Source organism: Abramis brama, assembly GCF_963993115.1.
Source record: "Abramis brama genome assembly, chromosome: 21".
In the NCBI taxonomy this organism is placed as follows: domain Eukaryota; kingdom Metazoa; phylum Chordata; class Actinopteri; order Cypriniformes; family Leuciscidae; genus Abramis; species Abramis brama.
Window position 1 is genome coordinate 30,382,071 of NC_139983.1, and position 18,071 is coordinate 30,400,141.

The window sequence follows — 18,071 nt, forward strand, 5'->3', positions numbered from 1 at the left end:
CATAAAACATGGAAACACAACGTGTGTGTGTGTGTGTGTGCGTTTCAGTTACAGAGGTTATGACTGCAGAAGTAACCTCTTCTACACTCAGACCGGTGAGATTGTGTATCATGTGGCGGCTGTGGGAGTGGTGTACAACAGACAGCAGAATACACAGCGCTTTTACCTGGGCCATGACGATGACATTCTCTGTCTGGCCATCCACCCTGTCAAAGACTATGTAGCCACAGGCCAGGTACAGTCAAACTGCACACATGTCTGTCTTTGTCGGCTACAGCATACAAAGCAGAGAGGTTTCTCTACTGAATACATCAAAATCGCTTCACTTCACCTTTTGGTCTGGGCACTTTAACATCTGTGTTTGTTTCTTACACAGGTGGGCCGTGATTCGTCTATTCATATATGGGAAACAGAGTTTTTGAAGCCGTTGTCTGTACTTAAAGGATTCCATCAGTTTGGGGTTTGTGCACTTGACTTCTCAGGTACGGAATGCTAATGAATACTTTACTAATCGTAACAAACTCAGTTGTTGTATCTCAATTATTAGAGGTGTTTGCGGTAACACTTTAAAAAAAGGTTAAATTTGTTAACATTAGTTAACTACATTAGTTGAGATGAACTAACAATGGACAATACTTCTACAGCATTTATTAACCTTATTTAATTGAATTTTTTACATTTACTAATACATTTTTTAAAACATGCTGTATCTGTTAGCACTTTGGACTAACATCAACAAACAATGTACAAGTGTATTTTTTATTTACTAACATTAACAAATATTGATAAATGCTGTAGAAATAAAATATTATAAATGAGATTTACAAATGACAGGCATCAGCTGCTCTGGTCAATGCATCTCTTTGAAGTGCATCGTCAGATTCAGTTCAAATAATCTCTTTATTTAAGAACTTTTTTCATCCCTGAATGCACTATGTATTGACATGAGTAAGAGGCGGAGATTTCGCTTAATATATATAATTGCGCTTAAATAAAATCATTCATCCACTAAGTATTGGGTTTAATCCAGTATGCCATCACACTACAGGCTGCAGCGAGGACAGTCTCAAAAAATCCCCACCACTAACACTAACCCTATAGGACCAGATTTTTTTAACATACCTATACCTAACCCTCATAGGAGGGACATGCAATTAGGCTATCCCTGCATCGGCACAAGCCACTAAAACCTAACCCTCACAGGGGACTAGGACCAGATTCTTTTGACATACCTAAACCTAACCCTCATTGGAGGGACATGCAATTGGGCTATCCCTGCATCGGCACAAGCACTAAAACCTAACCCTCACAGGGAATTAGGACTAAATTCTTTCAACATACCTAAACCCACCCGTCATAGGCGATGGGCTTAATTTATAGAAGATTGGGCTGTCCCGGATCTTGAAACAACCATGGAAAAATGGTCTGATGTTAACATTGGAAAATAAACCGATTGTTATTGTTGAAAACTAAGGGAACAATAAGATTGGATTTTTTAAGAAAAAGATACAATCAGCGGTACGGGTGGATCAGCCTCAACAAAAACATGCGCCGGCCAGTGCATTTCTGCGTCCTTCTTAATCCAAACTGGATAACCGGTGGAGGTTGTCTGGGGAAAGGCGTTGTCTTTTCACAATCCTAACCTAGCGAGTGCCTTCAGACCTAGGGAGGCTGAGGAAAACCAAAGTATTCCACCAAACCAACCGTTGTGGTAGATTAGGAAGACACTGCCTCACTTGGTTCTGAACCGGGTGATCCGGGTGGGAATCGAGTGAGGGAGCGAGAACAAGAAACCAAGTCAGGCTCTTGGGGGAGGCCTGCTCGTTTTTCTCATAAGGTTTAATTTCAGCCCGAGTCAGTAAGCTGGCTGGTAGTTTTTTTGAGTCTTGGGGATTAGCGTGAGAGGGGATAAGAAAGACAACTGTTTTTGGGTGTGTGGTGCTTGGCCAGGATTATCGGGACATGACTCCTTGGGGGTGTGGTTTGATTCGCTGGTCAAGAGTAAACCCAGTTGAAGGTTTCGTGCTCTCTGGCAGGTATGGGTGGCATGGGGTTGTAGGAGATTTAAGGATGGTCCAGTAGATGTTTTTTTTTGGTTTGGTTGGTGGAAGATAAGGGGGGTTGAGAAAAAGAGAACGGTCTCTTGGGGGTACGATGCTTGGCCAGGATTACCGAACCATGACTCTTCAGAGTATGGTGAGGTTTGCTGGTCAGGAGTAAAATCCAGTCGAAGATTTTGTACTCCTGGGCAGGGATTAGGAGTAGGGAAAGTGAGTGATAGAGATAGGTGGGCCTGTAAGAATGGGTCCAGGAGAGATAAGGAAGATAAGGAGAAGAGTCTCTTGGGAGTACGATGCTTGGCCAGGATTACCGAACCATGACTCTTCGGAGGGTGGGGAGGTTCGCTGGTCAGGAGTAAATTCAGTCTAAGATTTCGTATTCTTTGGGAGAGATAAGGGGTGGTAGGATTTAAGAGGGTTTAGGGGAGATTGAAGTAGGATGCTGTATCTGATTGGGTAAAGGATACAATTAAAAAAGGAGAGATGGTGGTTATATGATGATGATTATTAATATGATGATAATTATTATTATTATTATTAATACATTTTTTTGGGGTCCTTTTATAGGTTGAAATGGATAGGGACGATTGTTTCAAGCTCATGGTCAGACAAATACACAAATATATTAAAATCACTCACCACATCAACAACTTATGAGAAACGGAGGAGGAACCAGGGCCGAGGTCCCTGCAGAAGGTAGCCAGGTGGCTGGGGGTGGTGGTAGTGTCAGCAGCCCCGGCGCCCACAACAGGCTGGAAGATTTACGGGAGTGCTAGGAGGTGGCTTTGTGAAAGCCTAGACATCCTGAGGAAGCATTATACCTCAACCCAGGAGGAAGTTTTGGCCCAACTGAAGGGAATGGATCTAGAGGAAGGAGAGAGGGCTCTGGAAGTAGGAGTTAGATGGGCCCATAGGAATTTGAAAAACATCCAGGAGAGCTCCGTAAGAATGGCTGTGGGAGATATCAGAAGACTGTGGGTCTGTGAGGGTTAGGCCGTGGCTAGGCCCCTGGATCCTCAGACGGGGCAGGACCATTAAACCCAGCTAGCAGCAACACACAGAGGGGAGTCACTCAAGAGGAGAACACTGGAAGGAAGAGGAAAAGAATGATGGAGGAGGATAAGGAAGAGTCAAAAGGAAAAGAGGAAAAGAAGAAAAAAGAGGAATCAATGGAATGGAACATGTTCCAAAGGCAGGACCATGGAGGGGGTAAAATTAAGAATTGGTCTCTACAACCAAAGAGACCAATATTGATTTTGGGAAACTCGAATATGGCCAGATTACCAACCGTGTGGGACCAAAGGGTCCAGGTGATGTGCTACCCGGGTGCGCACTGGCCCCATATCTGCCGAAAAAGTAAGTCATGTTCCTGAATCAGATTAATTCACACATTATCAGCACTGGGAAGACAATAGACATCCTCCCCAGCCAACAATTTCGAACGGAGATGGACATGACCCATTGGACTCGGGGTACAGGCTGGGCAATGTGGAAGCACTGGTCAGTCCATTTAAACTCATAGGGGAGAGGCACCCAGTGAACCAGAGTATGGGGACCGTGGTGAACCTCTCCCAAACAAGAGTACTAAATAAAATGGAGATGTCAGTCTTACAGAGGGGATTGTCCTTTGGCCCTAGAGGCACAGGGACGGGTTGGAATAGTTGGAATAGATTGGAGGCAGAGGCAGGTCTTACAGAGTACCATAGTCTGTTAAAATTAGACGTTTTTTTGGAGAAGAGGGAGGGACCATCCACGATAAGATCGGGGTGGGAACCCAGTGGGAGTCAGGTGCCGGGAGTAGTTCTGGAGATTATAGAAGAGGATCAGAATATTATGGAGGGGATGAAGGAAGTCCTGGAAACTTGGAACCTTTCCAAGGGGGAATGGGGGGCCCTGAAAGGACTTAGGGAGGACAGCACCTTGGTGATTAAGCCGGAAGATAAGGGCAGCATTGTGGTCATCATGGATAGGGGGCAGAATGTGAGGCAGGCCCTGAGGCAACTAGAAGACTGGGAGTTTTACGAGGAATTAGAGAAGCCAATTTATTTGGAGTCAGGGAAATTGATTTAGAGGGAGATACAAATATTACAGAAGAAAGGGACCTTTTATTTGCTACTCAAAATACATAAGGAGAGGACCATCTGGCCTTTCCCGGATGTCCCTCCTAGGAGGCCGATAGTATCGGATTGTGGGAGTGAGAGTTACGGGATGGCTGAGCTTATTACATCTTACCTGAATCCACTCTCCACCAGGCACACCAGTTACATTAGGGATACCTATCAGTTCTTGAAGAAAGTCTGGGGCTGAAGATTAGCCCCCATGCCAGGCTCTTCACCATGGATGTGGAGAGTCTTTACATGAACATTGAGTCGGAAAGGAGGCTGGAGGCAGTTAGGAGGTGCTTCCAGCGGTACCCGGAGGAAGGAAGACCAGATGAAAGTCTGCTGAGACTCTTAGAGCTGAGCCTTGCTCGGAACGACTTTGAGTTTAATGGTCCTTATTTCCTCCAGGTTAAAGGGACGGCGATGGGTAAGAGATTTGCACCGGCTTATGCAAACATCTATATGACAGAATGGGAGGAGTCGGTCAGATATTTAGATGACGTTTGGGGAGTCTGGGAAGGCATGGAGGGTGACTGGCTGGAGTTTGTACATACCTTGAATAAACATCAACCATCCATCCGGGTAAAATACGAATTGAAACCAGAGAGGATTGATTTTCTTGACACAACCGTATACAAGGGACCAGGTGTTTTGGACACCAGTAGACTGGATGTAAAAGTTGTCTTTAAACCCACAGATACCCACGCCTTGCTCCATCGGGGCAGCCATCACAATACTCATGTATTCAAAGGGATTGTTAAGGCTCAGCTTCTGAGGTTCAGAAGGATTTGCACCAGAGAAAGTGATTGGGTTGCAGCTGTTAAAACCCTGATGGAGACCCTGAGGAGGAGGGGATATTCCAGACAGTTCCTAAGAATGGCGGTGGAGAGAAGAATGGGGGAGGGAGAACCCAAGCCCTCCATAAAAAAGTGCTTCCACTGATTGTTAAATTCTCGGGCACGGCCAAAGGATTAGCTGTGGGAGTAAAGAGAAACTTTTAAAGGTTCTCCCAGGACAAGGCACTGGGGATGCAATATAGGATGGTGGCGGCCTATAAAAGGCATGAATTTGCTGGATATGCTGGTGCACAGCAAACTAGGTCCAGCAAACAATGGGGCTCCAGCCAAAACTCATGAGACCTTGGTGAGAGGAGGACAGAGGGGAGTGCATAGGATCACTCAGGTCATCCCTCTCAACCGTAGTAATTGTGTCTACTTGATCCGATGCTCCTGGTGTGGAATGAGATATGTGGGGGAAACAGGGAACTCTATTCTCACCAGAATGTGGGGACATAGGTCTACGGTGAAGAAAGGGACAGGTCGGAAGGGGCACCTTGTACCTCATTTTCAGAGACATGGGGTCCAAAACCTCAAGATATGTGGGCTTGAGCACAATCCAGAATGGGACAAGAAAGAAAGGCGGAAGAGGGAGAGATACTGGATTAGGAAACTGGACACAGGGTTTCCAAAGGGACTCAATATAAGAAACCGGAGAAGGTTAATAAACGACTGTAAGAAATAATATGGAGTTGTGTCTTTTGTTTAAAGGGGAGTATTCCCCAAAACGAAAAAGTGGTATGGTGGATTGAACTAGGGGGTAGCAAGAGAACAGGGAAATCGAGGCATGAAACCGATAAATAATAAAAAAATAAATAAAAAATGTTTTTGGGGATAGCTATAGAAGGAATATAGTGGGGAGTGGGGGTTCGAATCCAGCACTTAAAAAGAAAAAAAAGATTTTTTAGGTGCTAATGGATTGGATAAAAGGGAGATGATTCGTGATAGGGAGGATTAATTAGATGGTTGATTAGCCATAGGTTATGAGACAGGGGATAGATAGGAAAACTGGAGAGGTTTTGGATGGAGTAGTGGTTAGAGAGGGTGAGGGAGAAACAGGGAGACTTGAGTTCGAAACCAGCACCAAAAACAAGTTTTGGATCAAAGCTACATTGTGTAAGATTTTTGTTATAAAATATCGAAAAATCACTTGCACAGTGTGATATATTTCCTGCAGTTGTATACTTACAATATCCCAAATGGTCCCAAAGATTTTTATAAAAATTTTACCAATTTTAAATAATGTCTCGTCCATGTTCACTTGTCGCCTGTCAAGGACGTAATATCCGCGTTATTCCTGGTTTCCGCTCGTACTGCCATAGTAACCATAGCGACAGACGTGGACAACTGCTCACACTGTTTTTGTTTCGTTCAAACATTATGGACCATGGCAAGCAGACTTTTGGACAAAAGGTGAACTAAAATGAGGATCAATATCAGCGTGGCGTTTTTGAGATGCCAAGAGCTCCACGTCCATGACAAACTTTGAATTTACAGAGACGTCTTGCATGTACTTTATTAGACAGGTGAGCAAATGTACATAAAACTAATCAATGTTATATAGCTCAACATGATGAAATGTTAGAATATGATCAGTATGTTATTCTAATGTTGATCTAGCTTACTGCTAGTCTCATAAAGCCAACAAACTAACACATTGAATAACATAACTTTCAACACATTAAAATGCAGTTTAGTGTGATAGTGTAGACCAAGTGAAACAGCGCTGCGTTGCCTCACAAGTTTCATTCATCTAATAAACTGACCTGTGTGAGTATTAATTCAGCACTTTCGGGTAGTTCGGTAGAATGAAATGTCCTTATTCCTTTATATCCGCGGTGGCGCTGATATCTGTCTCTCATTAGCAATCTTGACCTGCTTCATACCACAGTCATGTTAAAGGGACACTCCACCCATTAGCATTAAGCTTTGCATTGTTAGAAACCCAGTCATACTGTTGAATGGTCGTGCAACACTCTCTCATTTTCCCCTGAGACGGGAGAAATCTGTTATTTACCTCTCACACGTCATTGTAGGAGGAAGTGTAAGAGGGGGGGATTTCTGTTGAGACTACAGACACTCGTTCCTCATCTTTCCCAGGGGCGGGACCCGCTCACGCTACAGACCTATTACAGATCAGTGGGTGGGACTTTACTCTCTGAAACTGAAAGCAATATCCTCCATCTTGTTTGAAGCTAAGCTAACAGGCGCTGTGGAGACAGATGTAAAGTTATGACAATAGCGGAGGAGAGTACTCAATATGATATAGAAGAAGAGGATTTCGGAAGTCTGATGCTTGAATCAGGTGTTTGTGGCTACCTTTACAAGCCGCATTATAGCGAAGAGCAGCCGAGGCAGAAGACCTGCCTGCCGCGGACGACGAGCCCGGACTGGCTCGAGTTAGGGCGGACTGGTGGCGCCGGTGATTTCACTATGCAACTACGAACCGCTACGAACACAGAGATAGAGTCTGCGGCAAAGAATTTCAACGATGACAATTTCTCCTGGACGAAATCTCTGAATCAGACGAGGACACGGACGTTTGTGTTGTGAACTATCCTAGTTTCGCACCGCATATGTTCTGACTGAACATCCAGGTACCATGCAATAATTCACCTTTTCGAAAGAAATACAAACGAGGAGTAATGCACTAATGAGTTCGCCAACTAACTAGACATTTTGTGTGAAATGAATTTCAAGCTCTGGTGGTAGCTAGTCTTGTAGACGGAAGAGTGATTTCTCTTATAGGCAGATATGCGCTTTCTGGATTAGTGGGAGTGGCTTGCGGAGCTGTGCAATGTGGTGCATTGTGGGAGTTGTTGTCTTTCATACAAATGCGTCCTGAAGTTATTTTTTGTCTTTCCTCGGTCACAAAGGCACCAAATTCAAAATTTATTTTACATTTCGACTACATATATGACCCACTTTAAATAAAAAACAATGTTCAAATGGGTGGAATGCCCCTTTAAAAACATCAATGTATTCACTCATCCATAAACATTATAAGATCCTTCAGCATGACGACAAGTTCCATAATTCCATTTATGTGTCATCAACCTACGCCTTTGTTATTGTAAGAGGTTAGCGACCCCTAGCGGTGAAAAAAGTACATATTGTAGCTTTAAAGGCTGGCTGGTTAAAATGTAATGGTGGAGGAAGAGGTTAAGGTATGGGGATGAGTTGCGGGAAGACGGTAAGCAATACAAATCGAGAATTCAACTGCGGGATAGTATCGTGCAAGCTCAGGGAAAAGATGGTTTAAAAAAACTGCGGGATAATATCGTGCAAGCTCAGGGAAAAGATGGTTTAAAAAAAAACGATTGTAGGATTAGAGGTAATTGGACCACAAAGGATTGTGGGTATAAGGAATTGGGCATACCAGGAGTGTGATAGTTGGTGTAGGAGGAGAAGGGGGGTAAAAAGATGGAGGTTAGTTGGGGCATAAGTTCTTTATGGTTACATCTTATTGTGGTAAGTGTGATGGCTGTTGTATGCTTTAGGGGTGATAATTGGTAGAAGCATGGTACTAAGGTACCCGCCAATATGAGCCCTGTAACACAGGACCTTTTTGGGTGACCTTGAATACGTTGCGGTGTTAACGAAGGGGTCACTTGGGAAGGGAGGTAGGTATCCAACCTCTCTGACTTCACTTGGACAGCACGCAGAAAAGGTGGCCTGGGGTTGAATGGCCGTAACTGGAACCCGATTTTCTATCGATGACTACCATTAGTGGGTAGATAATTAGTTGGTTGAGGTTGTTGGGTAGAGGTGGAGGGTTTTTGCTTGGAGATACATAATAATGATGATATTAATGTTCATAGTTTTTTAGGAAGGGTGGCAGCTCTGATAGGGATGGGAGAAATTTGGTATTGAAACATGGGTATGGTATCCGGGTTGACTGGGAGGAGGTGGACAATTGTGAAAAAAATCGGGACTAAATAGGGTGGCTAGAACGGTGTTGGTCGTATTAGTTTAATTTTGTCAGCCATCTTGGGTCGTGAGATCAATAGAAGACTTTGGCTAGGGAAAGACACACGCCAAGGATTGATCCCCTTTGGCAGGCCGCCTCAGAGGAGGGTGTCTGGTGTTTAAAGAGCTGAAACACCCAATGATCCTGAGATACACCACTGAAGATGTGTTCTTTGGATGAATAGGGTTAGACAGATTGTTTTATAAACACGTTGGTGTTGTTCTGGTTTTTAATCCTTTTCCTAACCCATTGTCATAGGGGATTGGGCTCCGGTTGAAATGCTATTATACCATTAGGCTTAAACATACCTTAACCTAACCCTCACAGGGGGGAGAAGTAATTAGGATGCAATTGGGCTATCCCTGCATCTGCACAAGCACTAAAACTTAACCCTCACAGGGGACTAGGACCAGATTCTTTTAATATACCTAATCCTAACCCTCATAGGAGGGACATGCAATTTGGCTATCCCTGCATCGACACAAGCACTAAAACCTAACCCTCACAGGGGACTAGGACCAGATTCTTTTAACATACCTAAACCTAAACCTCATAGGAGGGACATGCAATTGGGCTATCCCTGCATTGGCACAAACACTAAAACCTAACCCTCACAGGGGATTAGGACCAGATTCTTTTAACATACCTAAACCTAACCCTCACAGGAGGGAGACATAATTAGGATGCAATTGGGCTACCCTGCATCTGCACAAGCACTAAAACCTAACCTTCACAGGGGATTAGGACCAAATTCTTTCAACATACCTAAACCCACCCGTCATAGGCGATGGGCTTAATTTATATAAGATTGGGCTGTCCTGGGTCTTGAAACAATCATGGAAAAATGGTCTGATGTTAACATTGGAAAATAAACCGATTGTAATTGTTGAAAACTAAGGGAACAATAAGATTGTTTTTTTGAAGAAAAAGATACAATTAGCGGTACGGGTGGATCAGCCTCAACAAAAACATGCGCCGGCCAGTGCATTTCTGCGTCCTTCTTAATCCAAACTGGATAACCGGTGGAGGTTGTCTGAGGGAAGGCGTTGTCTTTTCACAATCCTAACCTTACACCTAACCCATTTTTCAATACCAGGTATATGAAATATTGTTTATTGAACAATAATATTTAATTACCAATAATAATCATTATACAAGTGTATGAAATTTTTACAATATGAAATAGACAATCAAACAGTTCAGTCTTAAATAGGCTACAAAGGAAGCACTCTATAAGAGCTTTAAAGTTAAGTAAAATATAATTGTTATAAAACAACTTAGTCCTAGGTAAAAACAATGCATTTGGCAGATGTTTTTATATCAAACGCGAATTGATTGCATTGTATTTAAGTTATATACATTTCTATCAGTTCTTGCATTCCCTGGGAATCGAAACCCATGGCCTTGGCGGACGATGCAAGCACCATGCTCTACTGTATTCTTGCACATACAGACTTTTGACTATGCCACATAATCTTGTCCATTTGGAAGCTCATTCTAGCCTAGAACCGTCAACTTATGCAGGAAATTGCATGTGATTGACATGTAATACTACTGATCACATTTCTTTCTTTTTATGACAAACTAGTGGTATTTCTGAAATTGCTGAAACACTCTCTGTGAACAAATCTACAATTCATATTAAACTATACATATTTCTTGATTAAAATCAGGGAGTCAGGTGTATAGAAGAGCTTCTATTGACAAAGTAAAAATAGCAAAGCCTCCAAGTATCTGTCAATGTCACAGGCCTAAACATAAATGATTATTCTTATTAGATGCCATCAAACTGATATTTCCACTGGAGCAATGTCTTTGTTAGCTGTCACATCGTATTACTTGAGATGTCTTATTTCATTGTTAGCAGGGTGGAGATGGTATAAAGTCATAATGACATTACTTGATTTAGATGCTGTTATTTTGCCTGATATTGAGTGATATCAGAGCGGTATGATGTCTGTCTCTGCAGCGGATGGGAAGAGGCTGGCTTCAGTGGGTCTGGATGACAATCATACCATCGTCCTTTGGGAATGGAGGAAAGGAGAGAAGCTCTCCACCATCCGGTGAGTGAATTAGGCATGCAAGTTTTCTGGCTTGCTAGCTTGGGGCAAGTTATAATGTACTCCTAAAAGCTGACAAATACACAAATAGCTGAGAAATTCACAGTATTTATCTTACAGTAAAATTGACAAAAATATTGATGAATTATCTTGTAAGTGGCGTATAGAAAATTTTGTCCAATAAAATGGTGTCTAGAATTATGTCCCTCCCCCAATACTACCTGTTTAGCTACTTTCCAGGCTGTGTTGTAAACTAAACCCCTTGCCTTAAATATTTAAAAAAAAATAGACAGTAATTTGATATCTTCCATCTCCAACCTCCTGTTTCAATAGGAACACATGGAAAGTAAATTGCATTCATTGCAACTATTTCTTGGGGATTAAAGAAAAATGTTGTGTGTTCTTGACCAAGCAGCCAAATACATATTTTCCAGATAAACTTTATTATTTTGTCATTCTTACATCCTCTAAAAATATATATTGGTATCAGTTCATTTTCAGCAGATTAGCATCGCAGTACTTCATGACATTATCCTGTTTATCATACAGTCTTTATCTCAGCATGATCATTACCTCAGGAGAAATCGCCTTTTCTCTCCCTGAGGAGTGATTTTCATGATACAGCTGGTTTATGTTTCATCCTTCTGTCAGAATGTACTGTGTTAGTTGGTAATTAAAGTTTTGTGAAGTCTGATAAGGATATTTTTTCAGATGTAAAATTTCTTAAATGTATAAAGACTGGTAAGACTGGTAAGAAATCATAAATGAATTAGTGTTGTTAAAGTGCCCCTTGTTATGCTTTTTTGGATATTACCTTTCATGTAGTGTGTTATATACATTAGCTGTTTGAAAATGTAAAAGATCTGCAAAGTTTCAAAGATCAAAGTGCATGATAAATTTTGTTATTGTCTCCCTAAAGAAAACACTGGTTCTGAACTGCCATAAAATGAGTTGTCAGTAATTACTCGATCATTTGGCTGTTCTGTCAGTTGAAAAAGATTCAACAGCATCATAAACACAATTATGGAAATTGACCGTTTTGCTCAAGTCAAGTCTCAGAGATACTCTTTGATGATTCCACCTTTCAAGAAATATAGAAAACAGAAAGATGGATAAGAAGGATAAGAAAGGTATTCAGGATCAGGAAAAGGACAAGACCAAATCAACAATACAACAATGACAGAACAGATGAGAGACTGTAAAGATATATAATGTTACGTGGAGTAACTGGATTGTGAGTGCGAGAGAGAATATGATTTTTATTTATTTTTTTACCTCCAAGATTGTGAAATGATGGAGGGGTAATAAACATGAGGTGAAACTGAATGAAGAGAATTGAGAGATGTAAATAAAGTAAATATGATTAATTTGTGTTACTTTGTGTTTACCAATAAACAAAATAGCAAAAAAATAAAGTCTTGCAAATCATGTTCTCTTATCACCCACCCCCAGCCCTAGAAACGCCCCTGCCATCAGGAACTCGCCCTGAGAAGACACAAATGAAGCCTGCTGCTCAAAATGATTTCTGTTGTAGGTTATTCACTAAACAGGATGCATTAGTTTGAGTCTTGGAATGCCTATGAAGAACTCTTTCTCCATTCTCTGAGATGAACTGAATATTTTTCCTCAAAGCGAGAAGTATTTAAACATTAATGAAAGTGGCGGGATGATGCATGTACTGATTCTGATGTTGTCCTTTTTTGTTGCTGACGGAACTGACCGGGTGATCCCAACCTGCACAGCAGAGGCTTGCTTCACATTGCATTTGAAGGAGAAGCAATTTGAAAAAGCTGCAGAAAACTGTGTCAATAATGGCGGCAATTTGGTTACAATGAGAAATGACAATGAATTTCAGAGCGTTAAATCAGCTCTTCTAGCAGCAGAAGACAGCATCCTTAACTCTAAACTTTGGATCGGACTTGCGTTGCTGAAAGGACGCTGCACTGATTTCACTGAGGAGTTGCACGGCTTCAGGTGGACGTCAGAGCCTAGCGAGTCCAAATATTCCAAATGGAAAAAGAAACCTTTGAGCACGTGCATGGAAAAAAGATGCGTGTCGATTTCGCTGACTGATGATCTCAAGTGGACAGATGGCTCATGTAAAGAAAGTGCTTTTTATATATGTACATTTATTTCCAAAGGCATGTGCAAACCTATAGTGATGGAAAACCCAGGTAATGTCAAGTACAATCTTCCGTTCTTAGTCAAACCGCAAACTCAAAGTGAAAAGTTGGCGATGTTACCACACGGGACATGGGCTGAAATACTGTGCGGCGGGTCGGAAGATGCAGAATCCTTTATCTCATTTTGTGACAACAAAGATGGTATTTTTGGTTGGACAAATTCAGAGCGTTTTTGCGCTCGAGAAAATAGAAGTTGTGCGCGTAAAAACGGAGGCTGTGATCACCATTGTTCAGAGACTGCTGGAGCAAGTGTTCGTTGTGAATGTCGTGACGGTTATTATCTGATGGATGATCAAGTAAGTTGTGCTCTCAGAAACACCTGCGAAAATTCACCGTGCAAATCAAAGTGTATTCCGACAGCTGCTGGATTTTCGTGCGCATGCGCGGATGGATTTCAGCTGTCCGAAGACAACATCAGCTGCGTTGATATCGATGAATGTCATCAGCATGTCTGCGGTGAACACAGGTGTCACAACACGCCGGGAAGCTTTCTTTGTGAGTGTAACCCAGGTTTCTGGCTTTTTGCTGGCAAATGTAAAGACGTGGACGAATGCACCGAATCAAGGTGTGAGCAGGGCTGTCTCAATTTGCAGGGTTCATTCTCTTGTTACTGCCACGCAGGTTACGTTTTATTATCAGATAGAGGGACATGTACAGATATAGACGAATGTCTTGGTAAACCATGTGAAGACATCTGCAACAATACTATAGGTAGTTTCAAATGTTCATGCAGAGAAAACTTCATTTTGGCTAAAAATGGCATCAGCTGCATCCAGGATCCCACTGAGAATCCACAAAACACTCCTTCTCCAGTTCATAGAGAAGAGTTCATCACTAAATTGAGTCATTTACCTGTCAGTTTTGAGTCGACAACAATCAACCCCCCTCCACTTATCAAGACGAACACTAAAGCAGACTCCACTAAACGCAGAGAAAGTTTCCTCTGTAGTTATTGGATATTGGTGTGCGTCTTGGCTTCAGTTATTCTATTGGTTGTGCTCATTGTGCTCATATCAGTCTTTGTCATCTACCGATGAATCTATGAAACGTTCAATAAAAGCCCCTTTGAAAAATACCACCGCTGACAACTACTGCTGGGTTTCATCCAGATTGGACAATGAACAGAAGAAAGCAACATTAAACTGAATAATAGAATGAAGCCCAAGTGAGAAATTATTTTCTGTCGTCATCATATTTGACAGAGGGGACACAATGTAGAAAATTTGGACACAAATTGATGTTTTCTCTTGCAGTTTTTTTCTTGGTTTCAAACACCAGTTCTTCAAAGATTCACAAATCTTTTTTGTGAATTTTGTCCTTTATATTGGAATTCCGGAATTATCATAATTTTTCCCTCTAGATGCTTTATAAAAAAGTGAGCATAATAAAACCTGGATACATTAAACAGAATACTTTAAGGATAACACAGGATAATTTAAGACAAGGGTCAATAATGAAGATATACACTCCTGAACAAAATCTTAAGACCAGGGGAAACATTGCAAGTATTCGCATTTCGCGCTGGTGGATCATAACTGGGTTGTTAGTACTGCTTCAGAATGCCAAAAGAAGAAACAGGTGCAAGAGACAAAAAATGGAGAGTAGGCAATTTATTGAAAACGGCATTTAAACTCAAACAGGCTGTTCATCAGCTAATCAAAAGTTTAAGACCATAGCCATAAAAAGGTCAAATCTCCACAAAAATATGGCTTTCATGTCATTGTTCTTCAGGCAGTCACACTGTCATGATCTCCTGATGGCAAAGGCAAAAAGGCTTTCTCTCTTTGAACGTGGCAGGATTGTTGAGCTGCACAAGCAAGGCCTCTCGCAACGCGCCATCGCTGCCGAGGTTGGACGCAGTAAGACAGTCATTTTACATTTCTTAAAAGATCCTGAAAGTTATGGGACAAAAAAGTCAAGTGGTAGACCCAAAAAAATTTCACCTGCACTGAGCCGCAGGATCCGACGGGTTGTCCGTGAAGACACAGGTCGATCCTCAACCCAAATTAAGGCCCTTACTGATGCTGACTGCAGCCCAATAACCATAAGACGGCATCTGCGAGAGAAGGGCTTCAAGAACAAAAAACGTCTTCAAAGGCCACGTCTCCTCCCACGCCACAAACTTTCCCGTTTGGAATTTGCAAGGGAGCACCAAACATGGGACATTGAAAGGTGGAAGAAAGTTTTATTCTCTGACGAGAAAAAATTTAACCTGGACGGTCCTGATGGCTTCCAACGTTACTGGCATGACAAGGAGATCCCACCGGAGATGTTTTCTACGCGGCACAGTGGAGGAGGCTCCATCATGATCTGGGGTGCTTTTTCCTTCAATGGGAAAATGGAGCTTCAGGTTGTGCAGGGGCGTCAAACGGCGGCTGGCTATGTGGATCTGTTGCAGCGGGCATCCCTCTTGACTGAGGGCCCCCGTCTGTGCGGTAATGACTGGGTCTTTCAACAGGACAACGCTGCAATTCACAACGCCCGCCTGACGAAGGACTTCTTCCAGGAGAATAACGTCGCTCTTTTGGACCATCCTGCGTGTTCCCCTGATCTAAATCCCATTGAGAACATTTGGGGTTGGATGGCAAGGGAAGTTTACAAAAACGGACGTCAGTTCCAGACCGTGGATGCCCTTCGTGAAGCCATCTTCACCACATGGAGCAACGTTCCCAGCAGCCTCCAGGAAACAGTCGCATCAAGCATGCCGAAGCGAGTGTTTGAAGTGATCAACAAGAACGGGGGGGCTACTCACTACTGAGTCTTTTTTTGACACTTTTAGTTATGTTGTGGGTTTATTTTTGGGCTATGGTCTTAAACTTTTGATCAGCTGATGAACAGCCTGTTTGAGTTTAAATGAAGTTTTCAATAAATTGCCTACTCTCTATTTTTTTGTGTCTTGCTCCTGTTTCTTCTTTTGCCATTTTGAAGCAGCACTTACAACCCTGTTATGATCCTCCAGCATAAAATGCGTAAAACTTGGAATGCTTCCCCCGGTCTTAAGATTTTGTTCAGGAGTGTATTATAATGGATGGGTTAACTCTTTTGTTTGAAAACATTTGTTTTACCATTTACCTTATTAAATACAATTTCTGTCTTTTACATGTTTTCTGTTTTATTAATTGTTTGGTTTGATAATTGTTTTGCTGAAAAGCCTATAATATGTAATTGCACAGGAGCCATTGTGACACAATTTGAACATGTTGTCACAAAAGGGCAACGTATTTTCAATGAACTATTTCTTTCTGGCAGTGGAATAAAATGATTTTTTACAGTTGTAGAATGTATGGGATATACACTAACTTATAACTTAAAATAAACCCAAGCCATATACCTATACCAAATATATCATATATTAGCCTACTCTGTTTTTTTAATATATATATATATATATATTTTTTTTTTTATGTACACGATGTGTAGATATTGTTTTAAAAATGCCTAGAACAAATAAAGCTTCATCTAACTTTTCAGTGATCTAAATTTTTGTTCTTATAAATCTACAGGGCTAAATCTAAAAATAAATATAAATATATTTAAAGTATATTTTTAAGTATACTTTATGTAGTAAGTATACTAATATCAGTGTACTAGAAATAGGCCTACTTGTAAGTGTACTGTTTCAATACTACTTGGGGCCTTCATGTCACTTCACTTCACTTCAAGTATACTTAAGTGCAATTTTAAGTATATTTATGAGAAGTACATAAAAAGTTGACTGAAAGTTCTTACTCTAATCAAACCCACATCACATGTTTGTAATTATCAAGTAAAGTTCTGGTTCTGGTGTGTTCAGGGGCGTTTCTAAAAACATCAGGGGCTGGGGGTGGGTGATAAGAGAACATGATTTGCAAGACCGATTTTTTTGCAATATTGTTTATAGGTAAACACAAAGTAACACAAATTTATCATATGGAACTGTATTTACATCTCTCAATTCTCTTCATTCAGTTTTCTTTTTCCCTCTGTTTCTTACCCCTCCATCATTTCACAGTCTTTACCCAGGGGGCAAAGGGGGTTTAGCAGACATGGGCTACTGTAAAAGGTTGTCATATAAAAATGAAATCTATGATGTCTGAGGATCACAACCTGGGTGGACAACCCGGTCAACAAGCTGCTGGAAACTTGTAATTAGGGTCAAAACAATGCTGCCTCAAATTCTGCTTTAACTCCCCGGAATCACCCAAACATGCTAAAAAGGTTTAATTATATTCATGAATCCTGAGCCATATCTCCCTGATACTTTATGCTAGAAACAAACTGAGCACACCTTTCAAAAGAGTGGAAGATTTCATCTGATGCCTTGATTGTACATGTAATTAGAATGTAAGAGTTAACAATGCCTCTTAATTCATAGGTAGGCAAAAAAAATAATAATAATTTAACATTCCATTTGTAATCGGTAGCATTCTTTTCCCTTTGTTGTTGTTAAAATAAACAAATTACCATGTGAAGTTAACTTTTACTAGATGAAATCATATTTTGATCATTTTCAGTAACCAGACAGTCCTCATGGCCCATAACACATTTAGGGCCCTATCTTGCACCCAGCGCAATTGACTTTGTACACTGACGCATGTATCATTCCTATTTTGCACCCGCGCAAAGCGCGCTTTTCCCTCCACAGAAGCACGTCGCTAAACTAGGGAATGAACTTGCGCTCCCTGGGCGGTTCAGCGCAAAAAAGGAGGCGTGTTCCGGCGCAAACGTTCCTTCATGCTATTTTGCAGGTTTAGAAAACAATTGCGCCACTAACCAGGAAAAAATAGTTTAAAGTCAGTGGCGCGTTGCGCATGTTATTCATATGCTATTTTAAGGGCGCATGCTTGGCCATAATCAATGTAGCGTGTGCTGTGCACAACG

At 41.5% G+C, this 18,071-nt stretch overlaps 2 protein-coding genes across 3 annotated transcripts in view; both read left to right on the forward strand.

Annotated features, from left to right (window-relative positions):
- eml5 (EMAP like 5) overlaps positions 1-18,071 on the forward strand; it is a 117,269-nt gene that overhangs the window by 54,006 nt on the left and 45,192 nt on the right. For both annotated transcript variants that reach the window (XR_014603980.1, XM_084097060.1), the window contains exons 14-16: positions 49-235; positions 377-482; positions 10,938-11,031. Coding sequence is in view for 1 of the 2 variants with exons in the window: in XM_084097060.1 (XP_083953186.1) it covers positions 49-235; positions 377-482; positions 10,938-11,031 (387 nt within the window). In the remaining variant the exon portion in view is untranslated. The remainder of the gene's footprint in view (positions 1-48; positions 236-376; positions 483-10,937; positions 11,032-18,071) is intronic.
- On the forward strand, positions 12,571-14,378 carry LOC311072218 (complement component C1q receptor-like). Its single transcript, XM_084097061.1, has one exon. It carries the CDS (start codon positions 12,695-12,697, stop codon positions 14,246-14,248), a length of 1,554 nt encoding a protein of 517 aa, XP_083953187.1. The 5' UTR covers positions 12,571-12,694; the 3' UTR covers positions 14,249-14,378.

Coding starts and splice junctions, on each gene's coding strand:
- LOC311072218 (XM_084097061.1), top strand. CDS start 12,695: ATGATGCATGTACTGATTCTGATGTTGTCCTTTTTTGTTGCTGACGGA.